The 16,010-nt window shown below is 38.6% G+C and overlaps 1 protein-coding gene across 1 annotated transcript in view; it reads left to right on the top strand.

Moving 5' to 3' along the window:
* Positions 1–16,010, top strand: part of LEKR1 (leucine, glutamate and lysine rich 1) — a gene marked incomplete at both ends in the record, with an annotated part of 130,130 nt that overhangs the window by 80,193 nt on the left and 33,927 nt on the right. The window contains 3 exons of the mRNA XM_084232578.1: positions 4,702–4,783; positions 9,422–9,499; positions 10,077–10,280. Coding sequence (XP_084088704.1) covers positions 4,702–4,783; positions 9,422–9,499; positions 10,077–10,280 — 364 coding nt within the window. The remainder of the gene's footprint in view (positions 1–4,701; positions 4,784–9,421; positions 9,500–10,076; positions 10,281–16,010) is intronic.

Consider the following 16,010-nt stretch of genomic DNA (forward strand, 5'->3'; position numbering starts at 1 on the left):
ATTAATATTTGTTGTCTTTAATTAGAAATTTTTAAGTTTGAAATGTTTTCACTCAAAAGACCTAATTTATTGTTTTCTCAAACTTTATCCTAATTTAATATTCGCACCAAGTGACCGTCAAGTGTTGTATCCTTCTATAAAATAGCTAACTATGAATACCTTTTGTATATCTAGTTTCTAGAAACCTTTCAGAATAATAGGATTCTCTTAAATGACTAATTACCCCAAATCTGTTGCTTGTGTAATGCTATCCAGCAAGCAGCTGGCTTCGTATGAAGAGAGGCTAAGAGCTCTTTTTTGTCTTGTTCATTTCAAATCATTTGCTTCTTATTTAATATCTGCAAAGAAGGCAGTCACATCCTAGTAGAATTTGCTGTTGTGAATTTTGGATTGTTTCCATGGGTTCCGCCTTACATCTGCATGGTGTTTAAAGCCAATGCTTCCTTTCTTTTTGTAGGCATTCAGGGCCTATTGCCTCATAATCCAATGTCATGCTGAATGACAGAAAATTGAAGTTGAATTTATTTAACTATAGAAAAGAACTGCACAGAACAATGCACTTATTTAAGAACTCCTTGCCTCAGAACTGAAGGAGCTGTCTTATGCAGGTGGCTTTCTCTCTCTGCTATTTCTCCTAACTGTGTTCCTTTATTTACTAAGAACAGGAACTGAGCACTTTGCTTCCCAAAACAAAAGGGCCCTACTACGCCACTAGAACCAATAATAAACCAAAGGGAGCTATGCCTCATCCAGAACAGGGCAGATATGTCCTGTGCTTTTCAAAAACAATTTCAGCACTTCATTATTAGAGAAAATATAACCCGAAGTTAAAAAAAAAAGACACAAAACAGCATAGTAAACAAATTAATCAACTCCTAATTATACATTGGTGGGCTGTTTATTTTATGAATTATTTGTAATGAATCCTTTTTCTTGATTCCGTGTGTATTTTCTCTGCTTATATTAAAGTGGTTTCTTTGTTGACATTATTTTATTTCCTGTGTCTACTTACTTCACATGACAGTCTTCAGAAGTTTCTGTGTTTGAAAGTAAAACATTTATTTGCTTTCCTTATTTTTACTCAGAGATGCTGTAAAATACATAAATGAATCATCTGAAGGCAGTGGCTTCTCTGGTCATTGAGTACTGTGATTTAAAGAGCAAGCCATCTGTGCATATCTTGAAATAGGGAGAAAAGGAAATACAGTGACTAGAGAGAGAGAATAATACTGAAAAGTGGAATAGCTTTTCCTTTCTTGAGTTGGGTTATGATTGTGTAGTTAATTTTTTTTTAAGCTTGGTAAATCTAGAATTGTGATGCACAAGTATATTCAAGTCTGAGCCTAGGAATATTTTTCAGTAGTATAAAAATAGGTTTTGAATTTGCTGCCATTTTTACTTTCTGCTCTTCTAATTAAGAATTTATTGTACAAAATTCATTTATTGGATTCTAGTATTTGGAGTTTATTTTTAAGATAATGAATTTTTCCTCTTAACAAAAGCTGCATTTAAAAGTAGTAACAGTGCTGGCTTCAGCAGCACATATACTAAAATTGGAATGATACAGAGAAGATTAGCATGGCCCCTGCGCAAGGATGACATGCAAATTCGTGAAGCATTCCATATTTAATAAATAAATAAATAAATAAAAGTAATAACATAAAATTTGTCACATAGACTCAGACCTGTGCTTCACCCACTTCAAGATTACATCCTGACAAAGCACTAAGGGACATTTAGTAGGAGGAAGTGATGTTAGCTCATAAAGTGGGTCACAATGATACCCACATATATATCTTCATATCTTACCTAATTATATTAAATTTTAAACTTTCAAAAATTTAAATCACCTTTGGAATTAAACATTCTACTAACTCACTACATATTTTATGTAAAATGTACTTTTCATTTTTTCTTAAGTACACCTCCTGAAAGATTTGGGGATGTAGTAAATAGATTATAGCTGCACTAACCATGCTTTTATTGACAAGTATCATGACCCCTTGTAGCTTTTCTATTTTGAGTCAGTGTAAGAGAATTAGAAAGATCAGGACTTTCAGATGAGACCAACCTGAATTTGAATCACAGGTCACTTCTGACTAGTTACATCATCTTTGAAAAGTCCGTAAACACTGATTCTCAGAATCTATCTATTTATTTACACAATCACTGGGTACAGTCAGAAATGCGGGAGGTTGAGAGAATTCACCAGAGCCAGAACGGGGAACAGTACAGGTAGACGGACAAAATACACTGCTGAGGGGAGCAGCAGGCATGGCAGGAGAGTTCTGTCGTGCCATGTGGGACCCTTGCCCGGTGGCTGGGGATCGAACTGGTGCTGCAGAGGCTGCAGGCAGCTTTGCAGCCCAGCGCTCAACTGCTGTGCCACCAGGGGAGGCCTGTAAAATATTTATTTTTTATTGGTAATTGTGATATGAATGAAATTATATATGAGAAAGCCCTCTGCTCAGTGCCTGAGCATAGCACTCCATCAACAAACAAACCTTCCTTTACCCCATGTTCTTAGAGAATACAGGGAAACCTTTTGGTCCATCCTGTGTGTATTGAACCAGGCTGAAAGCCCATAGCAGCTCAGTAACAAAGCAGCACATTACATAAGATTGGTAAGAGATTTCCTTGTTGCAAAAGGTTATACTAAAAAATAAATCCTCTGTGTGTGTGATTTTATCTTTTGTCCCATATATTGCTTGAAAAATGGAGAGGACATCCCTGCAAATACTATCTATCAAGTAAGTTTTATTGAATCATGGTCTAAGGTGCTACCCTCTCAAATTGATCCCTTTCACTGAATTTAAAATCATGAATCATTTTGACTTCTGGTTGACGCATTTGCTGATTGTAAGATACCGGGCAAAGAATTACAGGCGATCTCATTTTTTTCCTCAACTGAAAAATGGAGCTATTAGGACCTCCATGGCAGTTTGAATAATGTATGTGAAAGTACTAGATAAGCATAATGATTTATATCAATTCTGATAAATTCTAATAAAACATTTAGAGTGAATTATTTTCTGATTTAAGGAACTGGGTCTTCATCAAAATTAAGAAGGCAGGCAAAAGAGATATAGATACAGATTTATACATAAATATAAATTTTATATCTTTGTACACATATGTGAAAATTTGAAAGTTTACTAGAAAAATATGTTTAAGACACCTGAACAGATGTAACACAGACATAATCCCTGTATTTTAAGTTATTTTCTCTATAAAAAACAGTTAGTCAATCTGTGTACATTTCTTTTCCACTTTCCATTTTCTTTTCCATTTTCTTTTCCAGCAAAGGCTGCTGTTGGGTGTAGGGCCCCAGCTGCTGTCCTTACGGCAGGTTACAGCAGGGATCGGATCTTCCCAACCGTCTGTCCTTTCTGCTTTGACTTCAGCTCTGCTTCCACGCACGTGTTAGACATGCTGCCTTGGAGCAGTCTTCCTCACACACAATTTGAATCCCCCAGATCAAGACTCTGTGGAAGTCAATTTTCTACTTAAATTTTTCGGCCTTTAAAATCATCAAAATGGGGCCTCCCCTGGTGGCGCAGGTGGTTGAGCGCTGGGCTGCAAAGCTGCCCCCAGCCTCTACAGCACCAGTTCGATCCCCAGCCACTGGCAAGGGGCCCACATGGCGCGACAGACCTCTCCTGCCGCCCGCTGCTCCCCTCAGCAGTGTATTTCGTCGGTCTGCCTGTTCTGTTCCCTGCTCTGGCTCTGGTGAATTCTCTCACCCTCCTGTGATTCTGACTATACCCAGTGCTTGTATAAATAAATAAATAAATCTTTAAAAAAAATAAAATAAAATCATAAAAATGCCTATTCATTGCTATACAGAGCTAACAAAGTCTTTATTTACCAGGAGTCTGGCACATGGTTTCTGTGTTTCAGGTTTACCAGGAGGCCAGGCTCTACTTCTGGCTTGGATCATAAGCGCTCACTTCAGCCGTTAAGTCAGAAGTGAGACACGTGATCACAAGTCACATGTGTGCCAGCTCCTTGAGCTTCTTTTGAAAACATTAGTAAATTGTTAACTGTTTGAAAATGAGCAAGATATTGGGGGCAGAAAGAGACCAACAATGGGTCTGTCAAAGCCCATTCATCCTGTGGGGTTTCAGAGCAGGACTGAGGAGGTGCATCAAAGGTCATCGAGACAAAGTGGACTACACAGCTTCATCATTCTTTTTTTTAAAAAATTTTTTATTTATATTTATATTTATTTTATTTTATATACTTTTTTACATCATTTTTTATTTTTGCACGATGTATGCCTTTTCATCTTGGGTATAGTCCCCATACAATTCCCAGCCCCCTTGTTTTGATCCTACTCCCTCCTCCCCACTCCACCCCACCCCCATAGGGTGTCTCTGGTTTATAGTTGCTTGTTGATTTTGATTTTTACTTTATTGTAATTAGTCTTTTTCCTGGTCCCTTATTTAGGTTTTCTAAATTCCTGCTATGAGTGAGACCATCCGGTATTTTTCTTTTTCTTTCTGGCTTATTTCACTGAGCATGATCCCTTCCAGCTCCATCCATGTTGCTGCAAACTGCATGAGTTTATATTTTTTGATAGCTGAGTAATATTCACAGCTTCATCATTCTAAGGGAGAAGTGGCAACCCTGGAATATGGCTTGCTTTCTGTTTGGATATTTAAAATGTACTAATCAGATGAATGCTTTGTGTCATTTCAGATTTACAAAGTCAAGTAGAATCACTTGGGCTAAGACTTCAGAGGGCAGTGGCAGAGGCGGACAACTACAAAGAAATGTTCATGTAAGATGTGAATTCCAAGTATCCTGTCAGACTACAATGTCCTGTGGACATGTACAGGAGAGAGATTTTGCTAGACCCCCAGGGTTCTCTGTGACTCTTTAAGCAGTGGTTCTTTTTTGTGGGTGTGATCTACAGCAACATTTCTCAGCTGCTTTTCTGGCCTAGATCCTATATTGAAGAACCCATAAGCATTTAAGAGATGTGAAGTATTTTTTCCCCTCAATAAGAATTTCCCCTATGCAATTACTAAAACCTCCCCTGGTTATTCAAATGCAGTAACATTATCTCTAATATTCTCTGAGCTTTTTCTTTTATGGTTGTCTCTTTATTATGTCTCCACAAAAAAAAATAGCATCGCAGTTGTTTCTTATAATTACCAATTTTAGGTTCAGAAAGACAGTTGAATATCTTTGAAATGCTGGAGACTTATGCTTTATGTAAGTGAGAAAAAAATGTTGGAAAGCAAATGATAAGAAGATGCTGTATAAAATATCCACAGCACTATTCTTATAAAAATAAATTTATTTCAGAAATTTCAAAAATTACTGTATAGTATAAATATAGTACATCTATAATTATAACACAAACATAGGATTTATATAATCTTTGAATAGTAAATTCTTTTATTTTGTGGTATATAATCTGGTACCTCTGGTTTTCAGTTCCTGTATTTTGGAAGGATGAAACTCACAAGAAATATAAATATTTAGAATGCTTAGCAACCAAATGTTGTGGCGACCATGGACTACTCCTAAGAATAATGTGTTTAATAAAATTCTTAACAACACAAGGAAAAACAAATTCCAAAAAATGCCCTGTGAAATTAATATATACTTAGGTTATTTGTAGCAAAATAATTTGTTTTTGAAAACAAGAAAAAACAAATAGTCATGCTTTATAATACTGTGTTTATGCAGACAATGCATACAATAGTTCAACTGCCTGTGTATGATGAGTGGGCTGAAGGAATAAGTGGACAGAGAGATTCTTGGAGGGCTTATTGAGCTCAAGAAGTAAGTTTCTGGGTGAAAAGAAACATGAAGGAACTTTCTGGCTATTGCCAGAAAAAAATCATTATTCTCCACCCTCTAGTAACATCTGCGAGGGCTTTGGTCCTACCCTGTGAAGACAGCCAAGGCAGACCACAGCTCCTGTGCAACTTGAGTACTTATACTTTCAACATAGGCAAAGGACAAGGACCAGGAGTCGAGGAGTGAGAGGGGTAGGATCAGCACCCTGCTAAATTAAAGGGAGCTTGTCGACAAGCTAAGACAGCATTTAGATGGAATTCTGGCAAGTTAGGAGAGAAGCCACCCACAAATAGGTATACTGAGGAATAGAGAGCAAGCTCATTGGTGTGACAGGAATTCATTTTCACTGAATAAGTTTGCACAGTATTCTCTATTTACAAGGGAGCTTTCCATTAATATTAATACATACTTTGTGGTACATTTTGTTAATTGTATTTTTAACATAATTTCTAATGTGAGTGGTGAGTTATGATAAGAGTCATCGTAGACTGGAATTGGGGAGAGAAACATACCACCTAACTACATTCCATCAAGTGAATCACTACACAATTTCAGAAATACTGATGTATTAGTTTATGAAATGGGTGCTTCTGTCTATATAAGAACTTGTTAAAATTAGAAAATAGGCAGAATATCCATGTTTAGAAAATTTGAGTTATGATAAATAGAGCCACTTAAATGTCCTCAGCTGCTGGGGACCTTTTTCTGTGCTACTTATTTCTAGCTCTTCTGTCTCTGCACCATCCACCCTACCTCCCCATCTGGGATGAAGCTGAGGTGGGTGGGCCTGTAGGGTCAGAGACCTGGAAGTTTGGTGGTAGGGTTTAGGAAGTCCCCAGTGATTCATAGGTACTATCATATTGATAGGTTAAAACCAAGGTTGTGACTTGCCCCTTGTTTAATGATAGATTCAATTTGATGACAAAATAATTCCTTCAAAAATTTTGGCTTACATTTTGTTAACAAACTGGGATTTACGACAGGTACACAAACCTCTTTGAACTTCTGGAAATTGGAAGGGGCTATGAAGTCAGGTCCCTTTAAATCTTTAATCCATATGCTTTATGGGGGTCGGGGATAAGAGTGGGTTCACCTATCCAGCTTAAGATAAACTTTTGTTGGTTAAAGTGTTTTAAATATTTGGACATAAGTTTTGTGGATTTTACTTAAAGAGAGGAGGCAGTTTTTAAATGGATGAGCTTGAGGTTCTTTTTCCCCCTGAGGTTTATAAGAACTTACGTGCATTTTGAAACCAGAGATTGTCAGTTAGGATGCTTTGGCCTGCAAGTAGCAGAGGTAGAGTTGCTTTAGATCCAGTGGTCTGGTGACTCAGCAATATCTCTAAGGATCATGTCTCTCTGTGTCTATCCTTCCTCCCTGATTGGCTTCACCCCAAGGCTCACTCATTGCGAAGAAGAGATGGTACGATTCTAGGTACCACCTCCAGATGTAGCCACCCCAGAGTCAGGAGGGGCCTAAGTTTATAGTGTCTCCTTAAAGATGAGAAAAAAAATAACCAGAAGTCACCAAACAGCCCTATCCTTACATTTTTCGACTAGAAACCTTTACATCTCCTCCCTAAATGAATCACTGTCAACAACTATCACAATTAGCTTAGACCAGGCAGGATTTACCTGGCAGCAGACAGTAATGAAGCTCTAACAGCCAGGAAGAAAGGGGTAGTGCAGGTCCAGAAGGCAGTCAGCAGTGTTTGCAGAAGAGGTGGAGGGCTACTGATGTCTGGAGTCGATCATGACATTTTCTACACATTCTATTTGTAAGTAGATTTAATTATCTAGATTGATTTAGGAAAGACCTCCTTGAAGTAATGAAAAAGTAGATGCTATGAAATACAAATTTATTGCATAATATATCATTTTATTATGTTAATACATAGCATGTGTTACATATAGCTAAGGAATGTACTCTTTTCAGCTAGTGCTATGAGGATAAACATAGATAAAGATAGCTAACAAAAAAGACTGCCATAAATGATAAGAACTTTTAGGAATTCCTGAAAGAGAATACATCAGGACAGTAAAAAGATTCAACTCCAGAGTTGTTTACAAAAGAATGGACAATAAAGGAAATAACTCATTTTTAAAAGCTACTCTTTTTTGCAAAAGAAAAAGCTAAAACAATGTTAAGGAATAAAACTTAAATAATAAAGCTCCAAAGAAAATCAAAATGATTACCATAAAATTCATGAGAACGCTGCTTTTCAGGAGGAGGCAGCTGGCTGTGATTGAGAACAGAAACATGATGCTTTTAGGGTAGCTGGTAAGGTTTTATTTTTGACTTAATGGTACTTACATGAGTGTTTTCCTTATATTTGTTATATAATTTTTATGCAACTTTCTACATCTTATAACTTTATCATATTTTACATTAAAATCTTTTAGAAATTTATTTTTTCCTGTTCATGATACAAATAAATTAGTTATTAGGAATTAAAATCATTCTTCAAGTAGGGAAAACTCATGGGATAACCTAACATTCCATTGCAGTTTATAAAATGTTTTAAGCTATATTGAGTAGTGATTTATTAATGAGTAGTCTATACAAATTTAAACTAAAATATTAATTTCTTAATGTATTAACTTTGGGATATTATTATAAAACCGAATCATACAAGATCAAGATAAATGTTTATTTCAGTTTTACAATTTCCATTTGTTTTTTTAATGGTTTTATATCTCTGCTGAGATTTATAATCTTTTTATTTATTAATAAGAATAGTTCTCTTTGATGTCTTTGAGCACAGATGTAATTGCTCCTTCAAAGCTCCTTGTCTGATAATTTCAGTGTCTGTGTCTTCTCGGAGTCAGCTCTGCAATTGTTTTTCTAGAGAATAATCATGCTTTTCTGTTTCTTCCTAAGTTGAGCAACTTTTATTATATTCTTGACATTGTGAATGTCATATTTTGGAGAACTCTGGATTCTGTTATATTTCTCCAAATGGTAGGAGTGTAATGGGGGTGTGAGTAAGGCTACTTTGAATTAACAACTAATTTGGTTACAAACAGCAGCACAGCTCTTAACTGATGCTTGGAGTGCCCTGTGTGCTTGTGGTTCAGGGCGCAGTTAGATGTGTGGATAGAGGTTGCGGGCAGGACTGGGGCTCCCTCTTTAGCTCTCGCCTCTTCAGTATTTACCCTTCACTCTCCAGAAACAGTGGTTTCCCCAAACACAGTTCTCTGTGCTTCTGATCAGAACAACTGTGAGCTTTCAACCAGGAGTTTAGCTTCCCTGCATGGTACAGACAGGGGCCTGCCCTCAGGTTTAAAATCATATGTGGTATTTATATTACTGAATTTTTTTTTTAAGAATAATGAGATGATACGAAATGATGCTAACAAATTTTTTCTATGGATAAATAAAATGATACAGAAAAAAAGTGTATAGTAAGACTTGCAAATTAGTCTGTTTTTTGGCAAAGAAAAACTTTGATGATATATTCCTAATTTGAAGGAAATGTGCATATTCAACCTCAAATAGACTGTCAAGATAAGAAAAGTAATAAAGGAAAAACATTTAAGGAAAGCAAAACATGTATGTGTTAACTATTTTGAGATAAAACATTTGACCCTTTTTTGTATTATTTTAGGAATAAATCTAATGAAGCTGATGACTGTCAAAGAGAACTTAGAAAACTGAAGTTTGAATCCATTATTTCTGACTCACGGTATACATTGCAAATTTATTAATTAAAGTATTTAGTAACTAATGTCAAAACCATAGTTACCAAACATTCTATTTATTTATTTTAAAGATTTATTTATTTATTTATACAAGCACTGGGTACAGTCAGAACCGCGGGAGGATGAGAGGATTCACCAGAGCCAGAGCAGGGAACAGAACAGGCAGACTGACAAAACACACTGCTGAGGGGAGCAGTGGGCACAGCAGGAGAGGTTTGCGTGCCATGTGGGACGGCGGCCGGGGATGGAACCGGCGCTGCAGAGGCTGCGGGCAGCTTCACAGCCCAGCGCACTCAACCACTGTGCCACCAGAGGAGGCCCACCAAACATTTTAAAATGTACTTAGCTTTTCTGACTGAATTGTTTGCATAGCCAATATCTGATTTGAGTTTATAATCAACTCTTCATTGATTTGGCTCTGACTAGATAGGAAAATTTTTGTATCACCGAAATATTCAATTTTCTTGGCATTCTTAATTTTTTAAAATAAGTTTATAGTTGTGTTTCAATGGATTTTTCATATATGATTGTTAAGCATCAAATGTATATTTTTCATTTTAGGCACACAAGATTGCTTAAAGAAAAAGAAGACTCTTTAATGGCTTGTCAACAAATATATAAGACTTTACAGGAAGAACTAACTGCAAAAGAAAGGCAAGAAGAGGACACAAAAAGAAGAATGAACCTTGCAGAAAATGAGCTAGAGATAACCAAAGCTCTTCTGAAAAAGACGCAGGAAGAGGTTGTAACACTGAAAAATGAAAGGTGCAGTCAAGAATAATTCCTTCCAAAAATATTTTATGTTTAAATCTGTATATCATATAGATTTAAAACATTGTGTTCCTACTTATTTTAGTAACAATGAAATCACAGTTTCTTTCAAGATATATTTCACCTGAAAGTTCATCATAACCCTCCACCTCATTACCCACAGGTGATTGAACTGAAGCCGGTGTCGGTTAGATACACTCACCCCATTATTGAAAGTAGAAGCAGAATCCACATTGCATTTGGCGTTAGATTTTTATTGAAAAGAATCCAAAGACCATGTGTGGTATTTATATTACTGAATTTTGCCTGGGCCAATAATTGGGGGTTCTGTTATTTTCCAACAAAAAAAAATCTTTATATAACACATATGTTTACATACATATGTATTTAAATATCATATACATGTGTATATATCATATATTTGCATACATATGACTGTGTTATTTGATTGGTTCTATCTCTTCCCCTCATTTCTTGTGATTCAACACCTCTTATTGAGGGCTCACCACAGCAAAGAGCCTTCTGGTGCTAAGGTAGTTTCATGGTACTAAGAAACATGCTCATGGAACCTGCCAAGGTATTTTTGCCCAGTTAATCTGTCTTTAAAGTAACCTTATGTGTACTTAATATCTTAGCCTTGCTTTTTTGCTTTATGTTTTCATTTGCTTGTTATGTCTTTGCTCATTCTTTATGTCTTTACTATTTGTTATTTTATTTATTTATTTATTTTAAGATTTATTTATTTATGCACACAAGAGCTGGGGTACAGGCCAGATGCTGTGGGTGAAAGGATTCACCAGAGACAGAGTGGGGAGCAGAACAGGCAGATTTACCAAAATACACTGCTGAGGGGAGCAGTGGGTGAGACAGGAGAGGTCTGCTGCGCCATGTGGATCAACTCTCTGGCCAGGCATCAAACTCGTGCTGCAGTGGCTGCAGATAGCTTCATAGTGCTGTGTCTTAACCCCTGGCGCCACCAGGGAGGCCCCTCTTTGTTGTTTTAAAAGCATATCTGGAAAAAAGAAAGCATATCTGAAATATAGCACAAATTTGGGGTTTTGTTTTTCATCACATCTGTGAATCTTTAATAGAAGATATTATCTGATTTACATTTATTGATTATTATATTATAGGACAACACAGGGTCCATAAAGGCAGGCATTTTTGTCTTACATTATTCTCTGTGCGCAAGAGGCACATGAGACTTTTGCTTTTCCTTCTTCCTGTCATTTTTATCTTTTATCTTATTTTTTACTTTATTCATTTTATTTTATTTTGTTTTATTTTATAAGGTTTATAATTTTTTTAGTTCTTTATAAGGGCAGCTATTTGCTCCCAGAGGGAGAGTTTGGGAGTAGGACCACAAGAGTAGGTAATAGGGAGCTTGAATGAGGATTACGTTCTCAACACTTTCTCATCAGCACTCTGCTGTCTCTACTCCTGGCCGGCAGGAGTTCTGTCTAGTTCATGGGGAAACAAGGCTTGTCTCTGGCCCACTCTGAAGTGTGATACTTGCTTATTTCTCTTTGAGTATGCTAAACACTGATGAACTAACTGCTACCCACCATTTTTGCCTCACTCCCCACACCAGTAAACTTCTTCCTAAAAAGATGGTGCCCTGCAGTTTCCTGTCTCTTCATCCCCCCTGACACCCCTGCCCTGTCAGATTAGCTAATGGCTCATCCATAGCTACTAGAAGCAGCAATTATATAAGCAGGAAATTTGCAAGAGCCAGGCTTCCTAATGACAAGAAAGAATGGCAGCTGAAAGATTGAGCATGCAATAAAGACAGCAAATCTATAAATGCAAACAAAAACTTTAGAACATTGCAATTTAGCCCAGTATGCAATAGAGACAAATGGCCCAAGTATCCCTCTATTTATAACTTGGGTGATATTTGATCGCAACAATGACCCTGAGTAGAAAGAAGAAAATTAGCGATATACTCCATGTAAAAGGTACAGAATCATACATCATAGAAATGACACATTTTCTGTTTAGAACTTGTTATCTGAGCAATGGTTTTACATTCCTATATTATATAGACTACTCCATTCCCAATGATGTCAGATTAATTAGATTTAATTTATCCAGATAAACACAACCTTCTTGATAGTGGTCATTGACAACTTTCTTTGTTCACATGTTTCTGGAGCGCTTCTCTGAGGACAGTGGGATTGGTTTGAAATAGCACACTCCTCTGGGTGCATATGTTTTGCTTTATTTTTTTAAATTTAATGAGTTGAATCCTACCTTCTGTTGACTGAGGATAATTTCTTTCAGTTTTCAGGGAATAGAAACATTACTGAACTGCCTTCATCTTGTCTCCCATTCCCTCCCCCTCTCCTCTTGACCTTTTCCTCCTTCGCTATCTCAACTTTATTCAAATGAAGGTAGACATTACTTAGTTTACTGACACGATATCTTCATAGAACAAAAATTAAATCTAATTATGGAACCATGAGGTATCATAGGATTACTCCAAGACATAAGATTGTCCTTCTCTGTCCTAGGCCATATTCAGATTCTCTTTGCCTCACACCTCACTGTATCCTCAGTGCACAGTGAGGGCTGAGTGAATGAATGACTTATTTGGGGTAATTCAGTCAGTCAGCAGTTATTTGAGTACTTCTGAGGCTCCCCAATGATTGTGTGACTTCTCTGTCCTCACACAAGAGTGACAAAAAGAAGAGAGAGAGAGAGAGAGAGAGAGAGAGAGAGAGAGAGAGAGAGGGAAGGAGAGAGAGAAAAAGAGAGAGAGAGAAGGGTAGAGAATTAAGTAGGATAACTATAAATAGTGATATGAATGGAAAAGTACTAGAATAGAGAGTGGTCATGACAATGACTTCCAAGCTGACATGTAAAGAAAACAATAGATGTTCTCAGACCAAGGGCAGGGAGGAGCTGTACAAGCAGAGCCCAGACCGAGGCCTGTGGGAGCCTATACTGTGAGGGGAAGGCAGCTCAAGAGCAAGATGGTAGGATTGGGGAGCAATCAGGGCGTTAGAGGCATGGGGGTTATATTCAATTCAATGAAAAGGGAGGGGGTTAATCAGAGGAGTAGCCCCGTGGAAAGCTCTTTCCAGCTGCTGGGTGGAGAAGGTATTGATAGCAGGTGGGGCAAGTCAGGTTGTTTATTGTTTTGATGTTAATAAAAGGATTCACGTAGAGTTAAGTCTAGGAGACAGAAGCAAAATTAGCAGGTCAGCTCCTACCCCTGCCAGTCTCTGTTGGATTATTTAAATGTCTGTACTGAGTGCATGGTAGCAAACCAGCCAGGACTCACTCCAGGTTGAACCAAAAGGGGGAGGTAGATGAGAAAGTAGATGGGAAAGTACTTTCAAAGAAGAAGCTGGACTTTGGAAACACTTAAAATAGAGATACTTGATGACATCCCAGAGAAACTGGTTCAATAGGCCTGGATGGTACCTGGAACCTGCCAAGCATCATGTGGAGGTACAGCACCTGTGCTCCCCAAAAGCCATAACACCTCAGTGGCAGTAACAATGTTAGCATCTGTAAATTCAGGTTACCCCTCCCCACAAACCCCTTCTACAAAGCCCTTGCTGAAGTTGCCACTGAGGCCATTTTGAAAAATGCACACTTCAGAAGCCACACAGCTTCTGAAGAGGAGAATAAGAACACATAAAAAGGCAAACTACCCTTAGATTAAAAACATTGACAGAACTGAATTTGGAGCAGGAAAGAGCGATTGACTAGGAGAGAATTCATGCATTAGTACAACTCTATTTAATTTTGTGCTTTTTCCCACACTCACCTGAGGAAGCTCCAGTAGGAGAGGAAGAGAAAGAGAAGTCAAGGCCTCCGAGATCATGGATGGCAGGGGCAGAGGTCTGGTCAGCTTGGTCATGGCACCGAGGCTGGAAAGAGGAGTCACCTTTGTGGACGGGGTTGGGGGTGAGGGGTTGCTGCAACAAGGCAAAGGGACCAGTGAGGCTGCTTTTAAATTCTTTGCAAAGAGAGCCCACAGCTTTCATGCTCTGGGTGTAAGGTCTCTCTGTTCAGAACTGTGAACCCCAGCACCCTTTAGTATACTGAGGATTAAATAGAGTTCTGTGAACTGGCCTGCAGGCCTAATTCCATTTTTATGGAAAGTTATTTCTGGTAAAACCTAGTTGGAAGTCCCTGTGGCCAACTTACAGATACATTTTATAAGGACATATGTGTTTAAGCTTGGAAACTGCCCACACGTAATGCTAGAGAAGGTCACGTGTGTACTACCTTGTCTCCCACCTCGCCGCCCAACACACAGCTGCTTACGCAGTTCTCATACCTGTCTGTTCCCAAGATCTGCCAGTCTTTGGTAAATTCCAAGGAAAAATATAGAAAAAATACAGCTTAATGTGATTTATTGCCAATAACATAATGGAATTAGTGAAGTTGCATTGTTGAAAGAAAATCTTATTTGTGACTAGTCAGGTGCAAGTGGCTTAGATGTAAATTATTCTGTGAAGCAAATGATATATGTCTGTATCTGTCTGTCTAGCTATTTATCTATTTAAATGACGTTTACTTAATTGTTCCTTGTCCCTGCTGAAGCATATCTTGTAGGCTAGAAAGAGGATTTGATTTCTCTTCCCATATACATAACATTACCTTCCTTTTCAGTTCCCTGGTCTTTGCTCTATTTTAATTGAAAGCTGTAAACCCTTACCCCAGAAAAATACCCGGAAAATCAAGCAAATTACTTCAGGAGGCTCGTGGCGCTTCCTGTTTCCCTGTGTGTGACATGACCCCATGATTAAAGAGGCTGCTTCCTTATGCCTGTCCCCCTCCCCCTTCCAAGCTCACTCACACTCCATCCTCAGGTTTTAGTGGTTGGGACCACCTGAAGTGCTTCCGTGGACGTGCTCTCCTTTTGTCCTCACTGTGCCCTGAGGGAAATGCCCCATTGTGGGTGCTCAGTGGAGGGAAGGGGCCTAAACACCAGCCAAGACTCTGGCTACGTGCCCCCTGCCACGGGGGAGAGGCTCACCTTTCCTGCACCAACATGCCATTCCAGCCCCCAGCCCCAGCCTCTGCTGTGCTCACGTCCCTGGGTCAGCTCAGCCCAGAGGAGCACTTTTTCTGACTTACTAGCGCAGAGGGCAGCCATGTCCCAGTCTGCACAAAGGCACTGGCTGGCAGAGCTGTGGCCTCACCTGAGAAGCAGGGGTCAGTCCCATGTTTACCCATGAAGGAAGAGGTTAAGCAAGGCTAATCTTCTGGCTCAGGGTCACATAATTGGCAGAGACAAATCAAGCTGCCCCCGTCTAACTTTTAAAACACATGTTTCCTTTGCTACAGTTTGCACAATTCCTTCACTATTCATCTTGAAGGGCTGAGGTTTGTCAGCTTCTCTCCATGTGACTCCTCTTTCTCAACCATCTTGTAACACTGAGTTGTCAGGGGACTCCCAGCCCTGCAGGAAGCAGAAGAAGCCCAGTGTCCCTTTTGGCCCCTTCCCCCACCTGCACTCTTTCAGAATCCTTCCCTTCACTCAATGTATTGGGGGGCTGAGGTAGGGAGGGGAGGTTTGTCTTCCATGTTCTATGCCTGGGCAAAATCAGAAGGAGTGGTATCTTGAAAATGAGACCATTTCACACCACTTGAAGAGCAGCTCAGGGCTTGCAGAGCAGCTCAGAGTGGGTTACTCTAGTGAAGTGCGTCCTGTTGTCATGAGGGCCAGAGCAGTAAGAAGTGTGGAATGTGAAAGGGGATTCA

The sequence above is a fragment of the Talpa europaea genome, assembly GCF_964194135.1.
Source record: "Talpa europaea genome assembly, chromosome: 4".
Taxonomy (NCBI): domain Eukaryota; kingdom Metazoa; phylum Chordata; class Mammalia; order Eulipotyphla; family Talpidae; genus Talpa; species Talpa europaea.